This window comes from Alligator mississippiensis, chromosome 4 (genome assembly GCF_030867095.1).
Source record: "Alligator mississippiensis isolate rAllMis1 chromosome 4, rAllMis1, whole genome shotgun sequence".
Taxonomy (NCBI): Eukaryota; Metazoa; Chordata; order Crocodylia; family Alligatoridae; genus Alligator; species Alligator mississippiensis.
This window is the reverse complement of record NC_081827.1, coordinates 118,907,886-118,932,831: the sequence shown is the minus strand read 5'-3', so window position 1 is coordinate 118,932,831 and position 24,946 is coordinate 118,907,886. Positions and strand designations below refer to the sequence as shown.

General features: G+C 43.2%; 1 protein-coding gene across 1 annotated transcript; it reads left to right on the top strand.

The window, feature by feature from the left end:
• The first annotated feature begins 1,030 nt into the window (after positions 1–1,030).
• LOC102569073 (aldo-keto reductase family 1 member B1) lies at positions 1,031–21,422 on the top strand. Its single transcript, XM_006263115.4, has 10 exons — positions 1,031–1,157; positions 5,700–5,867; positions 7,938–8,054; positions 9,267–9,344; positions 10,370–10,492; positions 14,060–14,166; positions 15,654–15,735; positions 16,126–16,209; positions 19,115–19,197; positions 20,871–21,422. Exons 1-10 carry the CDS (start codon positions 1,092–1,094, stop codon positions 20,911–20,913), a joined length of 951 nt encoding a protein of 316 aa, XP_006263177.1. The 5' UTR covers positions 1,031–1,091; the 3' UTR covers positions 20,914–21,422.
• The last annotated feature ends 3,524 nt before the right edge of the window (positions 21,423–24,946 follow it).

Sequence of the window (24,946 nt, the reverse complement as noted above, 5' to 3'; positions counted from 1 at the left end):
CCCCTATGAAAAGGCACTGCTGACACTGCCAGCGGCGCCCGTGGGCAGTCGCTGCTTGCCACCCATGCCACCAATACCCCTGGCAGCGTCTGCAAGCGGTCCATCTGCACCACTGGTCGGCGCTCGCCACCTCCTCCCCCTCACCGCCCACAGTGCCACAGCTGCCTAAGGCAGCTCCACACTTACCACCGCCATGCTCCCACTGCCGACAGTGCCAGCACCACCTGCCGGACCTCGCCGTGCTCCTCCAGCCATTGCGGACACGCGGTGTTCATGCCAGGTCTGCTGAACGCCAACATGCCTGCAACACAATACAAGTGTGTCCACGTACTCCTGTATATCAGTTAGATTACAGTGCATAGACTTTACATCAGGAAGGCAAATGCACATGACTATTACCTTTTAAAAACCCACAGGGCTACTGTTTAAATCAGAGTCAACATTTAGTATTTATTTAGATGAATGTCCTATCATTTATCCCCCACGTGACTCTCAGCAGTCTCCTGGAGGTCTGTCTAATTCCTGGAGACGCCAAGGCAATCCGGGAGGGTTGGCCACCCCATGTCCCATTCCTCCCTCCACCCCAGCGGGTCTCAGGCTTTCGGGACTCAAGGCCCCTCCGCGCCCTTTGCGGCCCCGCGTTTCAGGAGCAGGTTGATCGATGGCAGCCCCCGGCAGTGGGAGCCAGACCGCGGCGGGGACCCTCCAGGCAGGGACAAGCTGAGCTGGCTCCTGTCGGCTTCTCCCCTCGCCCGCAGGAGGAGGCTGGCAGAGGGGCGGCCGTCCCGCGGGCACCTGCCTCCCCGCGCCCCTCCGGCATCCGGGACTCCCGTGGCCTCAGGGCCCAGTGCCCGCGGATCCGGATTGGCTGCGGGAAGCGGGGACCCTGAGGAGCCGGATTAGCGGCGAGAGGGGGGACTCCCCCATGCTGCAGAGGAGCTGGCGCTGGCGAGTGGGCCGCCGCGATGTCCCCGGGCCCGGCCCTCGCCTGTCTCCGGCTGCTGGGGCGGGGCCAGCCGCTATAGAGCTGGTTGGGCCGGGCGGGGGGGGCTGCTCTTTCCTCCGGCGGCGAGCGGCGGCGGGCGGGAGCCATGGCCACCTCCGTGCAGCTCAACACCCAGGCCAAGATGCCCATCCTGGGGCTGGGCACCTGGAAGGTAGGCGCGGGCCGGGATCCCTTCGCACGGCGCCTCCTCCCTCCCTCCCTCCCCCCAGACGCTGCCCGGGCAGATGTGGTGCCCAGCTGCTGCTGTGGAACGCTGGGGCAGATGTGCCCAGCTGCGCCGTTCCGGAGCGCGCGGGGCTGGGCGGCGCCCCTCGCCGAGCAGGTGGCGGACGCTTCCGACAGGGCGAGGGGAGTCGGGTGCTGCCCAGCGCTGGGGCCTCGTCTCCCCTCCGCCCCGCTTCAAGTAGGCGTAGTGGAAAGGAGACCGGGCCCTGCTGCTTCCTCCCAGTGAAATCCAGTCGGTTTCACTATCGCTCGCCTGTTTTTTTGGTGCTTTGGGGGATCCCAAAGGAAAGTTGGGAGGCCCTGCTGCTGCTGGTGAACTCAGGCTTTCCCTGTACAAAACCCTTCAGGATTGCCCTGGAGTCTCCAGGAATTAGGTATAAAACTCCAGGAGATGCTGAGAGTCCCCGAGGAGATAAATGATAGGGCATTCATTAAAATAAACATTAAATGTTGAATCTGATTTAGATAGTAGTCCTTTGAGGGTTTTTTAAAATGTCATATGCATTTGCCCTCTTGGTGTAAAGTGTATGCACCATAATCCGTAACTGATATATGCATGTTTGCATTTTGTGTCACAGGCACACTGGTAAATCTCCTAGAATAGATTCAAACAAAATTGGCAACCCTGTTACAAAAGCCATTCAGCTGTAGACTTAAGTGCAGCAGTTCTCAACCTTTACAAGCTCAAGGCACCAGCCATCACTTCCCAAAGTGTTGCTGCTTCCCCAACCCCTCCCCCCATTTCAAAGCCTAATTTCATTTTATTTATTTATTTGTTTTGAAAATCAAGCCATTCTTCTGTTGCAGAGAACTAGAATAGGCCACAGCAGGCCAGGTTTAACACTGGATTTCTGTTTGAAGTCTCTGGATTTATCTTGTGAATCGCACACAGAGGAACACCAAACGGTGCTAATGTTGTGCAACACCTTTAAAAGGAGCTCATGGTGCCTGAAGGTGCCATTGGGCCCCAGTTAAGAATCACTGATCTAAATGAAACTCTTTGCTTCCTGCAAAGATACTACTCTGGCATAGGCGACTGGTTGGGGGGGCACATGACGCCCCCCCCAACAGTGCCCGCCTCATCCCCACTGCCAACACTGACGCTGGCTTCTGCGGGTGCTCGCCAGCCCCGTCCCTTACGATGACACTGGCTTCTGTGGGTGTCCCCCAGACTCAGGAGGTCCCAGTCGCCCATGCACTCTGGTGCCTGATGACTCCATTACTGTCACTTTAAAAGAAAACAGATGTGCAAGAGTAACTTCCAGAAACCTCAGGCAGGCCAGAGCCTTCTGCATGCTGCGCTGCACAGCATGTCCCTGCTTAATGTTTATTGATACTGTCTCCCAAAAAGGAGGGAGAACATGGAGAGAAGTGTGATCCTGGCTTGTTCACCAAGGAGAGGAAATAGCTGGAATCTGCTGACTTCAGACTTGATGGGACTTGAAAGAAAGCCTTTGTCTCAGCCTTTACTTCTAAAAACAAAGCAAACCAGAGATGATACCAATCTGAACTGCAAGAGTATTAAGAATCTTAATTAAATGTCCATGAAGAGCTTCTAAGTCCTCTGAAGGTTTCCATAGCAAGTGTAATTATTATTAGAAATCTGGCCACTTGCAAAGTATCTTGTCCTGCTAAAAAAAAATTAACTTGTTTAAAAAAGTGATTACTGTCTTATGCTCTCTTTGCTGTTTACATTATAATTTACATTCCAGACAGTTATATGTAAATAGAGCTTTTTGAAGGAAAGGGGGGTGGGAAATCCTCCTGCCTGTGCTATATGCAATGATCTCACTCTCCAGGTTTACACCTGTCATTTCCAACCCTGCACTAATGTGAGGTGGAGAGTTGAGATGTTAGTCTACTGCAGATCCCTGATGTAAGGTTCCTACAACAAACTTTCATACTCCAGGTGTGCACTCCAGCATAGCAGTGTGCTGAGCAAGATCATATACAAGGCTGTTGATCAGCTAATATTGTTGACTGCAAAAATACAATGAGGCAAGGGTCAGCAATCCCTGGTGGCAGGCTAGCTGTAGTCCACTGAGCCTGGGGACTTTAGTGGCATTTCTATGGGAGGAGCTTCATCTTTGCAGTGGTCAGGCAGTGAAGAGAAGCTGGGAGAGCAGTATGGGTGGTGTAGGCCAGGTTGGAAGCAGACCACACTCAGAGCTAAGCTCTATTAAAGCAGCCCCCACTACGAAACATTACCAACCCCTGCAATAGAGAATTTGCAAACCTACATGTCCCAGTATCCTTGATCTGTTCATATAAGCAAACTCTTAGGTTTCTTTCCTCTGCATATCTTCTACTGTGACATAATAAGGAAGAAGATCATACTGATTCTGTACTAAGCACCTGACTCATCCATCCAGGCTTTGAATGCCAATTTGTAGGTTTGCTGCCCAATATACTGAAATCTGTGCCTACTTATTTTTTTTCTCCCCTCTTGCTCACACTAATAAATTGTTTTGAGCACATTTTTGAACTCATGACTAATAAGAGTGTTTTTAAAAATCAGATCATGATTGATAATGATACAGCTGAATTATGCAGTGTCTACAAATGTCAGTGCCATCTGTGCAGCTTGGACAAAATCTTTTCCTCCTAATTGTTTTATCTAATAGATGCTACAAAATCCAAAATCAAATATAGACTCTTAGAAGGCAGATTAAAAAGTGACCTGCATTTTGAGTAGTCTACCCTCAAGGACTGAGCGTGGTAGCTTTCCCACTGGCTCATCAAGTTCTTAATTTTTGCAGTTGTTCAGTTGTAACAGGGTGTAGAGCAGTGCTTCTCAAGGGGGTGCCTTGAGACCCTTTTAGGGGTGATGTAGGCAACTCTGCAGTGTTGCCACTCACTGTTAGGTATGCAAACATGATTCGATCTACAAGATAAACCCAGAGATTTCAACTAGAAATTCACAGTGTTACAGACATTCTGGCCTGTTGTGTTCTTTCCGTGTTCTTTGCAACAGAAGACTTGCTCTGTTGTTTTTCTCCACTCAAAAAAACCAGTAACGACTAAGAACTGGCAATTTGCAAAGGTTGCCGTCAGTCTAATAAGAGGTGCCTCATGTCAAAAGGTTGAGAATCACTAGTATAAAAAGTCCTAAACCTGATTAGAAGGGTGATGCTTGATACTCCTCTTTCAGTCAGGAGATCAGTCCCAGGTAAGTTTGCAAAATTCAGGGATTCAGAGAGCAGGGCAATGTGTGTTGTGAGAAAATGAAGCTAGCTGTACGAAGGTCCTCAAGGACAGGGTGGAGCAAGAGGAAAAGTTTTCTCTTTTAACTTTATGCAACAATTGGTATCAGTGTTTTCTGCCTTCTGGGTGAGGTAGAGGAAAGCTAACATTTTGTGTATCCTGTCTGTTACATAAAGCATTGTTTTCCAGACTGTGGGGGGTACCCCATTGTGGGGAGGGAAGCATATAATAGCTTTGAACAATAATTGATGGCTTAAGTAGGGAGACATGAGTGGTTATCCTTATTGCAGTGGGACATAAACCCAAAATGTTTCAGTTCTGTTTCTGTCTAATTAATCTTTCAATGGGTCAGTATCATCTACGTCTCTGCAGCCTTCTCTCCTGTGAGATATTTCCCATTGTCCTTATTAATAATTAGATTTTCTGTGCATTCTGTTTATGAAGCAGAAAGATTTTACAGGAGAAACTGGATATTTGTATCCTGACATCACAAATGAGAAAACTGAGGGACAGAGAGATCAAGTGATCTGGCCAACTTCTTGCAACATCAGTTTTCTAGTGGCCAGACCACAGAATTGGCTTCCTTTGAACAATTCTCCATTGCCTGGCTATGATGTAAAGTAGTTTTAATGGACCATGGGCCAAACTTTTCCTATGGGATTAAGGATGGGGATTGGGATGCAGCCATTAAATCAAATGGTAACTGAAAGCAGTCTGGGCATGCTGGTCCAAGCTGAGTAACGCAGCTGTGCCACCTTCAGTACGCAAGCTAGTCATCCCAAGTGAGTTTTTTCATGCAGCACTGCATGCACCATTTTGACTTAATGGCCGAAAGGTGCCCAGATGGGATGGTTATAACAGTCTCTGGAAGAATTCTGTATGTGCATGTAAAATACAAGACTTTGACAGGAAGGGCCCTGCTGAGCCATCAAGTCCAGTCCTTGACTTGCTTGAACAAAATCTTCTGCTTTCATTTTATCTAGCAGATGCTATAGATCTTAGAATCAAATGGTTCTTATATGTCAGTCAGTGGAAATGATCTGCATTTTGTCTAGCCATGTGCCCTGAAGGACATAGTAGTACCTCTTCTACTGGTATACGCACATGCATATTTATGTGTGTATAAAATATAGTGGGGTTTATTTTATATAAAAACAAAAATTTTAAAAACCTTAATGGTGTAAAAGTCTCTTCATGTGTGAGTTTCTAGCCAAATAAGAAATGGGTACTAATGTGTTGGTGCTTTGTGATACGTGTGTTTCAGTCTCCACCAGGGAAAGTTGCAGAGGCTGTGAAGGTTGCCATTGATGTTGGATATCGCCATTTTGACTGTGCCTACGTGTACCAGAATGAGAATGAAGTTGGAGATGGGATTCAGAAGAAAATCAAAGAGGGGGCTGTGAAACGGGAGGACCTCTTTATTGTTAGTAAGGTATGGCTCCATGAGGAGGCCCAGATCCCACAGCAGCAACAATGCCCATGGTGTGTCTGAAGATAAGACATTTCATATCACGGTTAAAACATATAAGGCAGAATTCTGTTTCACTTCATGTGCCAAAACAGCAGTTACCCAGTCACATAACTGCTATTTTTGGTACTTAGAGTTTGTAATCCTATTCCACATGCAGTGAGTGTGTGTACATCCATGTGGCTAGTGACTTTGCTCAGTAGGCTGTTCTTTCCTCAGACAGGTATCTAGCTCTGTATGTATGTATGTATGGATGTATCTGAGGGTGAAAACAGACATCCTAGTCCCTTACTGCATGCCAAGTGCCCAAAAATATTGCCACAACCAAAGATGGTCACAATGTGATGGCTTGAATAGGAGAATGCTTGTCTCCTTATTGCTGTCTTTGAGAATTCTCGTTGCAAACATGCCTCATGAATACCCCTGCATGGGATTCCTGTGGCTCACATCCCTTGCTGCCATGCCGTGACTTGGGATGCATATCTGTAGTTGGAAGAACCTGAATGAGGGTTCCCGTGACCCTGCAGGACAGTGGCCCCAACAACACTGGTAAACGCCACTGAAGCAGATCAGCTGTGGTGGGACATATTCTGGCACAGCTCATTCTGCTTCAAAGATGTCATCTATCCTGAATAATGGTGGTGGTTGAGGAGGATGACAACCACCCTCCCATCTTTTAGCACACTATCAGAGTGGTTAAGACATTTCCACAGAATAAAGAAGATGCAGGTTCTAGGGCCCTCTCACCCAGCAGGGTTTAAACCTGTATCTGAGTTCCCAGCACAGTTCTCTAACTATTGAACTGAGGATTAGGCAGTATCCAGTGACATCTCCAGCACTTCTTTTGAAGCTAAGCCACTGTCCTTTGCATTTAATATTCATTGGATAAAATGGAAGGAGAGCTGTACAGTAGATAGGTTTTTGCCCATTTGGTGGCAAGAGTCCAGGACATTCTCCTTTCAAATGTAGCATTCATCCTGCTGAACCATACAACTTATAGATTGTTTGCTTCCTCCTGGCCTCACATTTTTCTTGGCTGCCTAGAGGCAGCTTTTGCATCCACACTACACATGAAGTAGGATAGCAAAGCTTCCATTAGCACCAAAAATGGCAGATATGTGGCTGGGTAACTGCCCCTCGGGCATGTAAAGTGGAGTAGGATTCTGCCTATAATATCCTGAACTGTTTGAACTATATGATCGATATAGAGGGTGTCCAGAGGGGATTTTTTTTCATGCTTGGACTGGTGTTTCTCGCGTGTGTGTGTCATCAATGGTGCTTTGCTGGTGATTGGGAAAAGGGACAACTCTTTCCTGCTCACCATGCAAGGTTTATAATGTACAGTCTGGAGCTTGATCCCAAGTAAGAACTTAGTGGCTATTAGGCACCAAGTTGTCTCCCACTTTCAGGATGGAGGAAATGTAATAACTTGTTGCCTAGCTCTCCTCCCCATCCTATATCTGGAAGGGGAGTCCCAGTGAATTGTGGGGACTTTCTTGGTCACTCCAAATCATGCATTTCTAAGAAGTTTGTAGGTTCTCTTGCTTGTGTGGGAAGCAAGGGGAAGGAGGAGTTGTTGCTGTAAAATTTATCTATGAAATCAGAGGGCACTTGCAGCCTCTCATTTCCAGTCTGAGTTGTCTGGTAACTAGTACATCTCATGCAGAGGTTTTCACCTTTCTCAGGTTTTTAGACTGAGAGGTAAGCTTTCTTTTGCCTTGTAGTATTGTTTTATTGGAAGATGCAACTTTGAGTAAAAAAATAGTTCCTGAATTGGCACTTACTCATGAAATCAGGTTACTCCTGAACTGGCACTTACTCATGAAATCAGGTTACCAGATTCCCATTCTGGTCAAATAAGTTGCCACTAAAACTTAGCATCAAATAATGTTCCCCTACCTCTGCTCCATGAGGCAAGCCCTGCAAATAGAGTGATAAATAATACATAGTTCCTGGTCTTACCTCCTGTACATGTGATGTGCCTTTAACCTGTTTGATGAAGTAATCACTTTTACATGATTTTCTTTTTTGTAGCTGTGGTCCACCTTCCATGAGAAGTCTCTAGTGAAGGGAGCCTGCCAGAAAACTCTTGATGCACTGAAACTGAATTACCTTGATCTATACCTCATTCATTGGCCCTTGGGATTTAAGGTACTAGCACATTAACTTGTTTCTTCCTGACAGTTGCAGAAGGATGTCATGTTATAGATCCACCCATTGTTGTGGACTTATCCCCCCAATGGGACATAGCAGTACCACTCCTTATGCTTCTTTTTTAACTTTACCATATACGTGTCTGAGCAAATTTATCCCATCTCCCCTCCCTCCTTACCTCACAACTGAAGACAAGCATAGTAATTGCACAGAATTCTCTGCCCCTGTTGATCCAGGGAGAGAGCGGCCTAGAAAAGGCACGTCTCTCTCTTGCAAAAACAGGTTATGTTTGGTTATCAGTTCCTTCACTTCTACCAATTCCAGCTACATGTATTTGGCCATGGCTTGTCTTTCTACTTATGGGAAGCAAAGGTGTGTTTTTGACTTCTTGATCTTGACTTCTTGATCATAAGTGTTTTTCTTTCGTATTTTTCATTATACTCCTTTTTCACTGAGTGTCTAAATGCAGCATAGATTTATAGTTAACAGTTATAGGAGCCTTGTGATTGAATTCCAAGGATCATGGGACAAAAGCAAGAACTGTCTTACTTTTCATATTTTATCTTGGCCCTTCCTTACTGTAAGAGATTGCTAGGAATACCTTTTACACATTGTGTTCAACTCCCAAATGCTAGATGCTCTCGTGTGTGTGTGTCGTTTTGAGTGTGGACAAAGCAGTTGAAATAAAGGGCAGTTGTGTAGGCCATCTGTAGAGGAGCTTAGGCAATAATAATAGCAAGTATATAGACAGTAACTTGCACACACAGGCTCTTGTATTGTCTTTCCCAAAACCTGCAAATTAAAGAGTCTCCTGTAGAAAACATGACATTGTACACATTCACTTATGCAGCAGACATAGTCCAATATAAGCTAGAACTGAACAAACAAGGACCTGATAAAGGAAAATACATTCAGAAAGGTACACTATGGAACACTACTTAAAAATTGAATGTGCTTGGCTATTTCCATAGGCAACAGTCTTATATGTTGATTGTGCTTTGGAATCATTGAAGTACTTTGCTATGGGTAGCAGGAAGGAGGAAAGAGAATTATCTTTCCAAAACTGGTGAAGTAATTACCTAAATGGGAGTTAGAATTCTTCTTTTTCACTAACAGCTCATGCTTTTATAGTTGACTCTCCAATAGGTTTAGTATTTAAGCAAAAAATTCAACAGATAATGTTTCAAACTTTCTGCTTTGCATTGACAGGCAGGAGAGGAGCTGTTTCCTGCAGATGATAAAGGCATGATTATATCGAGTAATACAGATATTCTGGACACGTGGGAGGTAGGCTCAATCACAATTTAAGATTCTTCCCTTCCACTCCTCCCCACCCCCCCGGGCTAGACAGTTCTTTTGCATATATGGAATCTGTTAAGACTTTTATAAAATTATTGTACTTGATTCATGCAGCGCTATTTGCAGCAAATGTGAATTCTTCATTTGTAGATGATTTACAGTAATTTTGTATAAAATGTTTACTGTTTTACTTATAACGTCAGCTGCTATTCTCGCATCCTGATTGGCTAACTTGGGTGACTACAAGTAATTGGAATGTAAATGCTTAGTTCATATGAAATCATGTTTGAAAGTTAAGCTAAAAAACAGCTTTATTTAAATATTAGCAAACATACAATATAGGCAGACAGAGCAAATGAACGAATATTGTAATGAATATATATTGAAAACTTGAGTTTAGCCCATCTTTACAGGCTACTTACACTTTTACTTACTACTTAACCTTGGAAGCAACCCTATGTTGGCAGAGTAATTGGGTAGCTGGTATAATGGTTCTCTTCTCTGATTTTTGTGGTTCATTAAAAAGGTATACACACAAAAAATCAGCCTTTCTTTGCCTTTTGCAGCAAAAGACTACCTTTCTTCTGAGGAAAGGATATGATGGGCTGTTTTGTCTCCCTCCCCTCTCCCTAATAGGCTCAATTGGATCTCTTGAGCGTATTATAATAACACTTGCAGCAGCAGGACACTGACTGCTGTTGTCCCCCTGATTTACCTGTGGCAGGTTAAGGTGCTATGCCTTGTGGTTGTATGGTAGGGTTGACTGGGTAGTTTTAATAGGTTAGACAAGGGTTTTTATGAGTAGTTTGGGTGGAGATCATCCTGCCTCCAGCAGGTGGTTGAACCAGTGATCTCCAGAGGTCCCTTCCAGCCCGATATTTAGTTATAGAATCATATAAATGTTTTAGCGTTTCTTTCCATGAAAGAAAGAAGTCATGTTCGCAGCATAAATACCCCATTCAGGTGCTGTAGTCTGTATCTAGTCAAAGGCTCAGATTTTCCTGTCCTCTTAGGCTATGGAGGAGCTGGTGGATGCAGGTCTGGTAAAAGCCATTGGAATCTCCAATTTTAACCATGATCAGATTGAGAGAATTTTGAACAAGCCTGGACTAAAATATAAGCCTGCAAATAATCAGGTAAGCTGTTTAATACCATCTGTTGATATGGCTGTGTTAGAACCTTTGTGCATTGGGGATATAGAGGAAGGGGCTTGGGGGACACAGGGAAATAGGTACATGATGCACTTCCAATCCTAAAATTCTTCAGGAGTATTTAAGGCACTGGAGTGGTGCTCACAGGATTCACACTACTGCCTCTAAGAAATGTAACAGGGAATCTTTGGCATGGGGTGAAGAATCCAGGATTTTGTTTATGATCCTTTTTACAACCAGAGCAAAGATCAAGAGAGGACCCTATGACCATCTGGCATCTACTGAAAGTCTCTTGGATAACAGATATACAAGTGCATTCTGTGTCACCAAATTCAAGAAGTATGAACTGAATATGTGATCTCATCTGATCAATTTAATAATTCAGGAGAAAAGAAGTGCATGGAGTTGGCGGGTTGGCCACAGGGCAGAAGCATACAGATTAAGAGGCAATTTCTGGGCAGGTCCAGATTGCTATCAGTGATGCAAGATTCTCTTGCAGAATCAGATGTTCATGAATTGCTCTTATCGGTCTGCTTCAGACTTGCCCAAGAACATCTTCTTTTGAAAAATGCTGCATATGTGTGTTGTGTCTGTAGTTTCAAAGTTCATTTGTTCTTGAATTATGCCACTCCCAGAAATAAAAATAAGTTAATATTAAACTTATAAAAGGGGGAGGGGGGAGGGAATGATGGAGGGCTGGTATGTAGACTACAGTTCTTTCTAGTAAGAGGTTGATGGGTGTCTCATCTAAAAGTAATAACATTTCAAAATGGCAGGGGGGGGCAGAGAATAAAGAAGAAAAGATCATATCCAAATGCTAAACAAAGCTAGGAGCACAATCCTGCAAGGTGCTGAAAACCTTAAAAATTCACAAAGACTCCACTGGACCCTGTCAGTCTCAAGCCCCAAATGAGATTAAAAGTTTGTACAGGTAGCACCTTGTTATAAGCAGCAGCTACAGTGTTATGTGCTAGAAGTTAAGTAATAGCTGTGGTGGTGGAAGATAACTTTGTGGTTCCTGACTAATTGTTTTTTAGAAGTCTCCAAAGTAAAATAAGCATGCTGGGGTTATAATCCCCCTGGTAACACATCTTAAAAGGATAGAAGTACAATGATGTTCCCCTTATCAGAGGAACGAAAGGATTTAATTTTAATCATACCTAAATGCAAGTGAGAATAAAACCTGATCCCCATTGTTGTATTTTACTAATAAAAGCAATATGATAATATTTTAATAGGATAGAGTACAAGAATTTCTCCTTTTTGTCGGGCTGCAGTATTTAGTGAACCAAGACATGCTGTGCAGCCTTTCAAATGGAGGAAGTGATCAGGTTTTTTTGTTTTGCTCTTTAATGTGCTGACACTAGAATACTGTCCAAAATAGTGCACGAGCAGGATATTTCAAAGGAAAAGAATGAAGTCCACCCATCAGCCACCATTGCCTGCAGAACCCTGAATTTTCTGGGATCTACCCTGTCCCACCCCTGATAATGTGCAATTTTTTTTTGGTTTGTGAGAGTTGATTTAATTATGATCCAAGGTGATAAGGGTGTTACTGCTTGAATTTTATGCTTTGGTCTCATGGCTGTGAAATCCATCCTGCCAAAATTGCTGGTACATTTTGTGACCTCCTCTTGCTCCTTTTTAAACAGAAAACCCTTCAACACAAGCTGCTTGGAATTTTCTTGTCTCTTCCCTTGGTAGTTTTACCATATTGCATTACTTCAGCTACATTTATTGTTGCTCCAAACAATTGGGAATGTCAGTAGCTTGAGTAGTCCAGCAATAGAAATGTGTTTAGTTCTTTCCCTGTAAATAACTTCAGTTTCAAGCATTATGTTGGTGGTATGTGAGAGTGAAAAAGTTGGGCATCAAGGAATATCTGTTCCATGAGATTCTGTTTGTAAATTACAGAGTTCTTATCTCACTAACAGAATGAGAAGGGGTAAATATTTTTTTCAGAGGAATTTTTAAATTCTATAGTTTCTTTGGGAATAAATCAGATTCACATTTCTATAGCATAGAATATAAGATGGTAGAAAGAAAGGCAAAAGAACACTCAAACTAATTAAAGCTACAGGGAAATCTTAGGTAGTTAGAATTTAATGTAACTTTTATTCCTTGTGCAGCTACCAGGAGTGGGGAAAGATTGAGGGTGGTCTCCATTTCATAGCTGTTATTGAGATAAAGATGACCTGCTAAACATCCGCAGTGAGTTGCTTCACAGGACAAGCTGGAAATTTTTTCAACATAAGTCATAAATAGATCTGAAATGTGCCTGTCTCTCAGGATTAAATCTAGTGCACACGTAGCCTAATGAACTACACAGTCTGTGTAGGAGAAAGTCATCTTTGAGTTAATCGCATATAGTTTACAAGGAGTGTTTACAGATGTGCTGCAGATGATGAAATTTGTGTGCATCTCTAAAAATCCTGGTTAGTCCAGTATTAAGGAAGGCTTTTTCTCTAATCTAGATACTGACTCATGGTAATATAAAGCACCAATTAATGACTTCTTAGTACTTTTATATGATAATATAAGACCTTCACCTTGAAGAGACTGTAGCAGACTGAACTTAGAAGCCTCTGACTGTAGCCTGGTGAAGAAACAAGAATGTTTCTTGTTCATATTTCATGCTATATATAGTCTGAATTCTGCCTCCTGGGCACCCATGTAAAGGGGCCACCCGCTCAAACACTCCATTTTACACTGTACAAGCAGCTGGATTTATGAGGGCTGCCAAAAGTGAATAGTTATGTATAGTCAACTCAGTTGAACCCAGTCATAAACTGTATGGTGACTGATATTCCTAGCTAGTTGAGAAATTCTGGGACAATGCCATACAATTTTCTCAGAAAGCAACTGGTACCATAAATAAATAAATACAGGGCTGTAACCCAATCTCTATAGTTCAGTGACTTGTTCCATCTGCCAGTGATACAGTATTCCAAGGTCCTCTGTCTGATAGCAGCGGCAATATAGGAGGTTTCAATGACAGTGCAGTTTCAGTTACTTGAACTTCACTGCTGAAATGAGGCCATGCTTACCCAAAGTGTGTTTGCCTGGAAATGTCTCCAGTTATCCACCACTTTGCAGTTCAAATCCATTTAATGCCACCCTGACATGTGGATAATCATGGCTGAATTGAACCCTGCTGCTGCAGTAAATTGCCAGGACATTAATCAGATGCTAACTGGTCTCTACCCTTTCATCCATTCTATCCAAATTGCAGATGATGGCATTAAAACTGATGGGAAGCCTACGCTTGCATTTCTCTAATAATGCTATAATGAACAGTAATCTGAAGATACACAAATATGCAAAATGGTGCTTAGTATTTACTTTTCTGGTTAAGGATTTTGAAGTAGGGTTTCTTTTGACAAGACCGTTGCACACAAAAGCCTCTGGAGAATTATACACATTCAGGACTTACCTTAAGTCATAACAAAGAATTTGCTTTTTTTTTTTCAGTTAGAATAGAAAAAGACCCCCTGAAGCACAGTAGCATTAGTCCAGTTTTCCACTGTGAACCCTTACATCCTTGTCTTTCAGGTTGAGTGTCACCCATACCTCACCCAAGAAAAACTGATCAAGTATTGCCAATCCAAAGGGATTGCTGTGACTGCGTACAGTCCCCTTGGTTCTCCTGACAGGCCATGGTAAGAGTGCTTTTCAACCTCTCCTTTAATGTATGTGAGCATAATGCTTTATGCAAAATAAATGAGCAGCTCTCTTGTTCTAGGTAAGCATTTCTGTTGCTACTGTAGCAGGACCCACCCCAACAGCAGCAGTGACATCCCCTGGTGGCCAAGCTACTACTGCCCTACTCTGGTTCCTCAGAGTAACCTCCCTTTTCTACCTCACCTGCCACTTCTAGATGGATATTATAATACTTAGACTGCCCCAGGGACCCAGATCAAGCCTCATTTCACCTCAGCTGGCTAATAACTCTTATGCCTGGCTGCTACCCATCTTGCCCCTCAGTTCCTAGATTGGTCATCCTGGCCCTATCAGTTTCTTAGGGCATAAATCACCTTGGGAGCAATAATTGGGGCCCTCTCCATCTCCATAATGATGCCCAGGTCTCACAGGTGTTAGTCCAGATTTGTTTCTTTGGCCCTGTCTGTCTGAGCCTTTAGAGGGCCAGGAGCCTGGTGGGCTGACAGCCTTTTTCCTTGGGCCTCCAACCCTGTCTGAATTCATTTCTCTGGGCCCTCTGGCCCTGTCTGTCAGCCTACCAGGCTCTTGGCCCTCAGCCTTAGCCTGTCCCTGGACCCTTGGTCCCATTCTGGCCTCATCCTCTCTCAGACTTCAGCACCTCAACCCAGGTTGTAGCCCTGACAGCCTTTGCCCATCTCTGGGCCACTGCCCTAGGCTTAACTACAGCCCCTCCCATGCTCCAGCTCCACTACAGAAGTCTTAACCCTCTTGGCTTTGGCCTGTCTCCAGCCCTCAGGGTGCCTGACCCCCAGGCTAGGCTTCTGTCTCAGATGCCCTCACCAGGTATCCCTCCAAGGGCTCAGTTCTCCCATACAACCACAACCCATTCCTCCAGTTAAACACAACACAAATGTAAGCAAACCACTTCCCCAACTAAAATTCTGTGTCGATGTCACACTGCAAGCCATACTCCCCCTTAGCTCCCTTGGGGGGCTTGGATGTCTGTGAGCCTACTTACTGCAGCTCCCAAGAGCTCCTCTCCCTGCAACATGCAGGGCCAGACTGCCCACCTTGCTTCAGGCATTAAGTTTATATGCCCCAAAGCACCACCCCTCCTGGTTGCATGGCTTTCCAGCCATACACAAAGGGTTTTTGCTTGCCCTCCTCTGCTGCTGTTTAATCCAGCTGCTTGTAGCCTTTACTTCTGTGCTGTCTGGAGACCTGGCCTTTGGCTGATTACGGCACTGCAGCAAGATCTAAGAGAGTTACTCCCCAGGGGTAGCACCTGTCCTTGCTATCCCTGGCCTGCTTGCTTTCTAGCAGCTGGCCTTTGCCCAAATGCCCACCCTACACAGCAAGCTTGGACCTACTGCATTCTGCCCTTAAACTAATAGGAGTCTCTGGCTTCCTATTACAGTACATAGAATCATCCTATAGATGATTGAGACTTTCCACAGTTTGACTACCTTGCTTTCTATTTTTATAGGGCTAAACCAGAGGATCCTTCCCTCCTGGATGACCCCAAGATTAAGGAGATTGCAGCCAAACACAACAAAACACCAGCACAGGTACATATGGCTGATAAAGTGAGTTTTTGGCATGACCCTTCCTGCTGTCTTTACTGGGTCCTCTTGGTTCATCATTCCAGCCTCACACAGACATTTTGTCTTTTGGAGTCTGATTCTTTAAATCTGACTGAAAGGGAAAGAAGTCACCAGACTATCTGGAAAACAGGAAGGGGAGGTATCTGCCTTTGTCCTCTATCCCACTCAGTGCTCTTGAGCAAGCATTAATTGGTCTTCAGTAATAAAGTGATGATATTAGGCAGTCTACGAACTTTATTCCTGCTGAATTGCACCACATTGTTTTACTGTATATTGAATCTTTGTTCTAATAGAAACAGTTGATCCAGCACAGAAAGTTCTGTCCTCTGACTGACTGGTGTTCTGGTTATATAGGTTCTGATCCGATTTCATATTCAGAGAAATGTGATTGTGATTCCCAAGTCTGTTACACCACATCGTATTGCAGAGAACTTTAAGGTAAGATTGCAAATGGCTCTGATCCTGACTATGATTAGCAGTAGTTGGATGAGGTCTCCACTTCCTTTGTGAAAGGTGCCTGTAGTTTATCAGTCTACCTAGTTAGTCCTTGTCAGATAAGGAGGGGTTTCTCTCAGTTAAACTAACAGCAACTATGGATCAAGGGTGAAAGTGAGCAGAACTAATGCAGAAATAGCTCAGAGCTAGCTGTAATTTTGTGTGAGGTCCTATTTAGTGTTTCTTCCATCTGCCTTTTGCTAAAAAATAAAAAAAAAATGGTGATTCGAGCTCCCCTACACTTAAATGCAGTCTGCTGCTGCAGCAAAATAAATAAATAAATAAATCTGTGTGGGTTAGTGATTCCCAAACTCTTTGGACCAGCAAACCTCTTTCAGCCCCTCCATTTCTCATGGATTACAATGCACAAGGGTGTGCTTTCAATTAAACAATTACAATGAAAACTGTGGATCTATGTAAATAAAACTATTTCCTGACATTGCTGTATCAACAGCAGTCATTAACAAACTATAGCCTATGGCCCACTAGTGACCTGCAAGTCCACAGAATCAAAAGCACAGTAAAGTAACACAGGAATGTATGAAATCCGTGGACTTCTTCTGGTGATCTTGCAGACAGCCAACAGTCCATAGATGATAGTTTGCTGTATCAACAGCAGTAATTTGTAATGTCAAGAAATTATTTTTTTTTTTACACAGACCCATAGCTTGTTCTGTATGGCTGTCCAGACAAGCACAGACATTTGGTACCCCGGGGACAATTAGCAGCAGGACACCTTGTGCCACTGTTAGTTGTCCCCAGGGAATGCCTGTGCCTCGCGCCCTGTGATGTGCTACAGGTTACCTCCAGTGGGGTAGCAGAGGCTGGGGCCAGCAACAGGACTGGGCCCAACAGCCTTATGTAGGGTTCTGGGAGCCAGGGAAACTGCAGCCGTGTTGCTCCTGCAGCTCGGAGCCTGGCTAACGGCACGCACTGGCTCCACGTGCGCCACCCCGCTTTTCTTCTGCACCAGTTTTTATGACTCCTGGATCTCCAGGGTCAACTCCCCCCGAACCCCCGCTCCCACGCTGCAAGGTAGTGTGGGAAATGCCTGAGTGTGTATAGTGTGTGGCACCACAGATGGGTCTGCGGCACCACATACCACACAGCCGCACTCATCTGGACATGGCCTATTAGTTTAATTCAATGGCATGTTACTGAATATAAAAGAGTTTTTATGTTATATGTATATATAATTTAAATAACTCAAGTAACAAAACATAATTTAATTAACTGGAGCACTGAATTTGAGATTGTACGCTGTTATGGGTACCTTTTGTGCAGAGCTAGGCACATTTGGACAGGCACAAGCTGACCATTTTTACTTTTGCTGCTGGCTTTAGCTAAGGACTCACTGTTCAGGTTTCTCTCCTGTGCTGCCGCTGAGTTAAGTCCATAGCACCACTCTGGACTTGGAAGTGATGCAAAAGAAACAAACAGAGTTAAACAAATAAACTGCCATTTAGCTTTTCCCTGGTTTCATGGTTCCAGCTTGCTAGACTTTTCCCAGGCTTCACTTGCCCCTACTTCTTATCTTTCAGAGGCTTTGAGGGCCTGCGGGCCTTGTGCAAACAAATAAACACAAGAGAGGTCTTGCTCGCAGCCGTCCCTGTGGCTGCTTGACCTCAGCTAACTCCAGGCTAACCCCAGGCTCCAGGCAGCCTGGCTCTCTGCCAGTGCAGCTGCCCCAGAAGCTTCTTTCAGCGTCTTTTATTTTCCCCCCTGCTGACTCGTGGCTGGCTCTCTCCCTTCTTCCCCACATATGGCTTAGCTCCCTTGCTGGAAGGCTCCCTGTGTCCCAGGACCTGGGTCCTCAGCCTCTGGTGAGTCCCTCCAGCTCTGGAGTGGGTGTAGGGGAATGCTTTCAGGCGGTGAGGCCATTTGGGCTCCTCCACACCCATAGTAACAGGGCCAGGCCCTATTACAAAGACGTTTTAAAAAGTGCATTAATAAGGTGGTACCATGAATTGTACATAAGAACAAAAGCAGCAAGGAGAACACATTGCACTTGATTGTAACCTCTTGCAAAACATGGCTGTCATATTAGATTGTGTCTTCCTCCAACCAATACACCAGTGATTCTCCACCAGGGTGCCTTGAGAGCTTTTCAAGGTTGCCACAGTGTGTCACTGTTAGTTGTGCAAACATGATTCACAGGATAAACCCAGAGATTTCAAATAGAAATCTGTAGCATTAAACGTTCTGACCTGTTGTGATTTTTTTTCTCAGTTCTTTGCAACAGAAAAGTTACACGATTTTTCTATAGTCAGAAACTGAGGAAAAACTAAAAGCTTGCATTTGCTGAGAGGTCTATAAAGGTTAACAACCACTGCAATAAATTCTCAAAATCCAATAGGAAATTATTGTACAAAACAATCGGGCACTATTAACCAGCACCAATTTGCTGGTCAAATTGAGAATTATTTTTAAGTTTTCCTCTTTCAAATTAGGATTAGGGGTCTATTTAAATCATGGGGGGGTTACCAATTTTTCTAGGTTGATCATGACCTAAAATTCTCATTCTGCGGTCATTTTGTGATAGCCCTGCTCCTCAGTACTGATTGGCAGAGAAGCCTCCGGGGGAAAGGAGGGGTGAGGGGGCAGCAGCCATCTTATCTGCTGCTCTGCCAGCCAGCACATTTGCGTCCTGGCAGCAAGGACTGGTGGCTCCTACTGGGGCCCCAGCATTTTATTTATTTTTTTTTTTTTGGTTGATTTCATGGACAATCCCAGATTTCACAGTTTCTGTGAAATCCATGAAACCATGAATTAAGTTCCTAGCTAGATCACTGGTTGCTAACAGTTAAACTTGGAAGAATGAATTGACAACTGAGTCTCTTGTTCCCAGGTATTTGACTTCGAATTGACTAAAGAGGAGATGGAAACCATCCTCAGCTTTAACAGGAACTGGAGAGTCTGTGCAATGAGCACGTAGGTGACAACTAAAAACACTAAAGTCCTCTGCAGAGGGTTTCATAAGGTTTATTTAAAGAAATATTTAGGAATTAGTTTAAATTCATGGGTTCCCATTTGAATGAAATTCAGCATCTCTCTTCTTTAAAAAAAATGGATAAACTCAAACTTGGCTACAATCTATTTTATGAACAGGTGTCAAAAATATTTTTCAGAGAAATGTAATGTTTAACTGGAGTGAGAACTTTTTTGTTTTAATAACTTAATTTGATTTTTTTTTTAACTCTCTTCCAGAAGGGAGAATAATCTGAGCAGCTACTTCTATGATTTAATCCTAGTTCTGATGCAAAACTCATTCTGTGTGTTTTAAACAATCTGTCTGAAACATACTGTCTGTAAAATAGAAATCAGATTCCCTCACAGGAATGCTGAGGATTGAATATTTAATGTTAAAATGTTAAATGCTGACCTCAAATGAGGGATTAGGAAATTAAACTTGCCCATGCAAGTCCTAGAAGCTGAGATGCTCTCAGTCTGATTGGCTCCCACAATTTCATTTACATTTTTATTTTTTAGTGCCCATTCTAAAACAAAAAGAAATAGAAAATAGTTTTTTACACATACTGAAATGAACAAGTAACATGTTCTTCCATACATTTCCATTTATTATATATGCATTCTGTTTAGCTATGCCCGAGTAGCTCTTTACTCCTTATGATTCAAAATGTTATCCTTGTATTCTTTTGCTTGATGGATTTTTAAAAAATTAATAGCGTTAATTTACATGCTGGTTTTCATTTGCCATATCTTTTGAAGTCAGAAGTCTCAGGCTTTACTTGGAAACCTGTGTCAACTAGAAGGCAATGCTAGACTCAAACAAGGGGAAATGCACTTAGTCACAAACTGAAGTATACTTTGAACCTTTTGGAGCTTAGAGTTTAAAACATGCATCCCTCTATTCCAAATTAATATTGAAACCTTAGGTAATGAAGTGCAAACAGTGGGATCAAGTGTGCCTGAATTAATCTAAATCATACCTTCTGCAAACCTTGGTTTGCAGAAATTTTAAAGCTATTCTGTAGAAATTGAGTGATAGAGTAAGATTTCTCTGGAAATAGAACTCTAACAAAGGACCACATTCTAGCAAATAATGTTCAATTTTCCAGCATTACAGAGGCAGCAAAACAGAAAAATGAAACACAGGGCTAGCAGTCAAATGCCTGAGTCATAACCTTGGTGGTCAAACTAATTTGTCACGTATAAGTTATTTAAAATTTTTTCTATGCTTTTTCACTACCTCTACAAAATAGGTGTCCATAGTTTAGATTCTACATGTGTGCAAGCATCAAATGGCCAGTATGCAGTATTACTTCATAATAGGTTTTTTGTGGAAATCAGAGTACCTTGCATTATTAAGAAAATACTTCTAAGGATAACTTATCATTTAAATGATATGGTGTAAAATCCTAGATCCTTGCTGTAGAAATTCAGCTCTTGCATTATGTGAATTCTCAATATCAAAATAACACAGGGGTCAGAGGGTGCTTAACTTGGATCTCTTCCTGAAGTATATAGAACCTTGAAGCATGTACAAACTTGTGAATAAGCCCAGACCATCATTTGGCAGACACCTAATATGTGTAATTCAGACTTCAGCATAATTTTTCCTTTATTTTTTCTTTTTTTCTTAGGTGCACAAATCACAAAGACTATCCTTTCAGTGCTGAGTATTAACAGTCCCAAGCCATTCTTCAGAGATTAAGGAGCGGAACTTTCTTCTCCATTCATACCTCTTGATATCTATCTTTCTCACTGCATTTATCCCTCTAGTGCCAATGTAGATGCAGTGTGTATGTTCATTGCTTTGAGGAAGGAAATTCTACAACAGGTCTGAAGAATAAAGCACAGAATAGAGATGAACAGAGAATACAGTACTTCAAACTCTCTCCAACCACAGTTTTGAAACAGTATGAACTATGTGAATGACATTAGTTTCTGCTCCCAGCTGGGAGTGTCAGAAAGTGTTAAATCTTTTGGAAGAATAATCTTGAAGTCTATCTTTTCTGTAAATTCCTGTAGTTTCTGGAAGTTTTGCCTTCACTCCATGTTGAACTTGATATACCAGTTGGTTTCTGAGTCTAGTCAGTTGCTACCTATGTGTATCTCTCCTATACAATATCTAGAGTTCTGTTTTTTCACAGTATAACTGTTTTTGCTTATAATAAAACACAATTTCACTACTACGTGTAATGCAGTAGCAAAATAACTTTCTCATTAACACAGTAATTCTTGAGCTGCTGCATTGGGTGGAGTTGTCTCTAGACAAGATACAAGAGCATATCTTTAGTCACATCTTCATAGCCTTCATTCTGTGCTGGGGCATGCTGCAGAATAGCTCAGTGCCCCTGCTCTGTCTCCACCATAGCCTGAACAAATGTAACCTAACAGTCCTTGGAGCAACACTAGGTATGTATCAGTAAGCAAACTTGATTCTAAGAGCTAAGTGATGGCACTGGGTGCATGCCAAACGACAGCTACATTTTTTCGACCATAGCTTGTGTGGAATGGGAGTGCTGTACCCCTGGGGTATTTTCTGCTATGGTCAGAGGCACTGTAGCTGTGCCTTTATTGTCTATGTACACAGCTGAGATGGACAAGACACCGGCTGGTGGCTGGGAGCCAGGTACAACACCATGGACCTAGACTAAAGGCCACATAAGTGGATGGGGGCGGAGGCCTGGGGCCCTAACAAGGGCCTAGAGGACTGAAGAGGCACGATACCAAACTGGGGATAAAGGCCCACTGAAATAATTAGTTGGTGAAACCTGTGAGGCATGGGCATGACTTTAGGGACAGTCAGAGACCGTGAACATAGCCCTTAAGGTAATTGGCGACCAGAGCCACAGACAGTTCAAGAGACTAGACCCCTGGGGATTTTGGGCCTCCTCCCAATCTTTTTCTTTCTAAATAACATCAAAGGTATGGCAGGATAAGGAGAAGGTAGGACCCAAGACCCAGAGGAAGGAGGAGCCACGCAGCCTTGAGGAGGTGTCATAACCAACGCAGGGGCCTAATCCTGCTATACCACTTTTGTTGTACTTAAGCAGTGATGTATTTTGGGTGAGCACCTTTTGATTGCTCCTATTAAATTAATTTGAGATTAGGTAGACTTTTTTTCTCTGTCTAAATTTTGTAACCGAAAGCATCTCTCATTTAAGAAGGGTAATACAACTATTTCAGCAAAAACCTAGTGATCTGCAAAGAGCACAGGCTTCAGCCATTCTTAAATAACCAGACTAAAACAAGTATGCAAACATCTGTACAAGCCAATTACCTTTTCAGAGATATGTAAACACCTAAACTTTGACATTCATGAGCTACAGTTGTCCTTTGGCCCATGTTTTAAGAACCTTTCAGCTACTGGTTTTCCTACTACCTCCTGGCAATGCTTGAAATCTATTATCTGAGATACGTTTAGAAGTTTTTATGATGAGTTATGGATGTTTCAGACTTCTTCTCTGTACATGAGCCTATTATCAGGTTGTCCAAGGACTGATTAGAGATGGAAACTTAAATGCTCCTCTGAAAAGGTGGCATGGTGTTAAGAGGGATGTGTGGAGATAAGAAACCAAGCTCTAAAACTGGCAACATAACACCTTTTGGTATTCTTAAACTTAAGTTGGGGGCAAAGTTATTAATCAATGTGTCATATACAATGAAACCTGTTAAACATGGAATTATACAGGGCCAGGAACATTTTTTACTTCCTTCTTATAGGTTTCTATTATAGGAGGAGATTCCCAGATGGGAAGGCATGCCAGGAGTATACAGATTTCTGGCTTGAGCAGGTTTCTGCTTATAGAGATGCTATCTTAAACAGGTTTCACTGTAAATAGTATACATCCCTCTGCTAAAGGGAGAACTTGATTTGCATAATATCCACAGATATTGGAGAGAACAAGACTAGCTGTTTACTAACACCATTTTCTGTCCAGTAAGGCCACATCATCTAGGGTTTGTGATTAATGTAAGTAAAGACACTGGTTTAGTGTCTAACAGTAGAAAGGCAGGTTTGCATTGCTGTGGGAACCTTAACTTTAAAATTTCTCCTTGACTAATCCAAATAAAATCTGAACTTTAACTTGCTTTATACTTAAAATCAAAGTTAGGTGCACACTTTTATTCCCTAGCTACACTTCTGACGTCTTCTAAATAAAAGCTAATGCCTGAAAATGTGACGTGACAAATTTGTGGTTATATTAATCTACAGCAGCTCTAAGTGACAAACAACAGGGGAGGAAAAGATGACTGTCTCACTCTAAACAAAAGAGGCAATATCTCCCCTCCAGTACTGAGTCTCTTCAGCTAAATGGATTATCCCCACGTTAGGTTCTGGGCTTATGGACAAATACAAGAATCTCTGACAGTAAATGTAATTTTGATAAAGTTATAATGCAATATAGGAACTCTGAGTCATCTAAAGAAAAAACAGCTAATGTTGTCCTTGCATTAGTCTAAAAAAACTAGCCAAGGAAACCAGTAAATGCTGAATATTTTTCATTTGGAAGTATTTTTCTGTGACAAGAGCCCATTCTAGCAAGAACCAGTGTTGTTCCAGAACAGTGCATCAAGTTCTATTACATTACATGTTTTGTTTCGAATTGCCTTATAAGTGCTCAGAAAGTTGCCTTTGTGGTTGAAATGTTTCATCCTCTGAAAGGCCTGGAGAAGATTTCTAGGTAGAAAGAAACTCCACAGTGGAGGAGACTCTGAATAGCACTATAGATAATATTGCAAGAAGCTTTCAGTGTTATGCTATAGAATGTCTTTGAGGGAAAGAATGGTGGATAAAAGTCAATCAAGGACAAGCAATTCAGTATCTGGCTGGTATAGGGCTTGGATGCTGAAGGGACTGATGTTCAGAAAGGATCAAGCATACACAGAAAGCCACAGGTATTTAAGGTGAGCAATGGCAGCCTGGAAAGGAAAGCTAGGTTAGAATTTATGGATCCAAAGGTAGAAACAGGCGTCACCCGATGTTGCATTTGTGCTACTATAAAAAATGTTATGGTGGTAAAAATGGTGAGTAAATAGATGTCCCTACCCTTTGTTGCAACACATAACCTGTTGTCCTGCATTGGGTCCCTCTCCCTGTGGGTCAAGGTATGGCAGGATGCATCCTGCCACAGCATGATGCACTTCAGGTGGCAACATCTGTTTTTATCCAGAGGCTGAGTGAAAAGTAGAGGAAGCAGGCCATTGTTGGATGGGACCAGCAGCAAGTCCATGATGGAATGGCAATACTGTGAGTGCTACCATGGCACTGCAGACAGTTCATAGTTGGTAGGGTCGGAAGGGACCCGAGCAGATCATCATGTCCAACCCCCTGCCATGGCAGGAAAAAGTACTGGGGTCAAACGACCCCAGCAAGGTATTCGTCTAACCTCCTCTTAAAGACCCTGAGGGTAGGAGCCAGCACCACTTCGCTTGGAAGTTGGTTCCAGGTCCTAGCCGCCCTGACTGTGAAGTAGCGCCTCCTGATGTCTAGTCTGAATCTACCCTCTGCCAGCTTGTGACTGTTATTTCTTGTCACTCCTGGTAGTGCTCGGGGGAACAGGGACTCCTCCAATACCTGCTGGTTCCCTCTGACTAGTTTGTAAACGGCCACTAGATCCCCCCTCAGCCTTCTCTTGTGGAGGCTGAACAGGTTCAGGTCCCTTAGCCTCTCCTCGTAGGGCCTGCCCTGCTGCCCCCTGATCATGCGGGT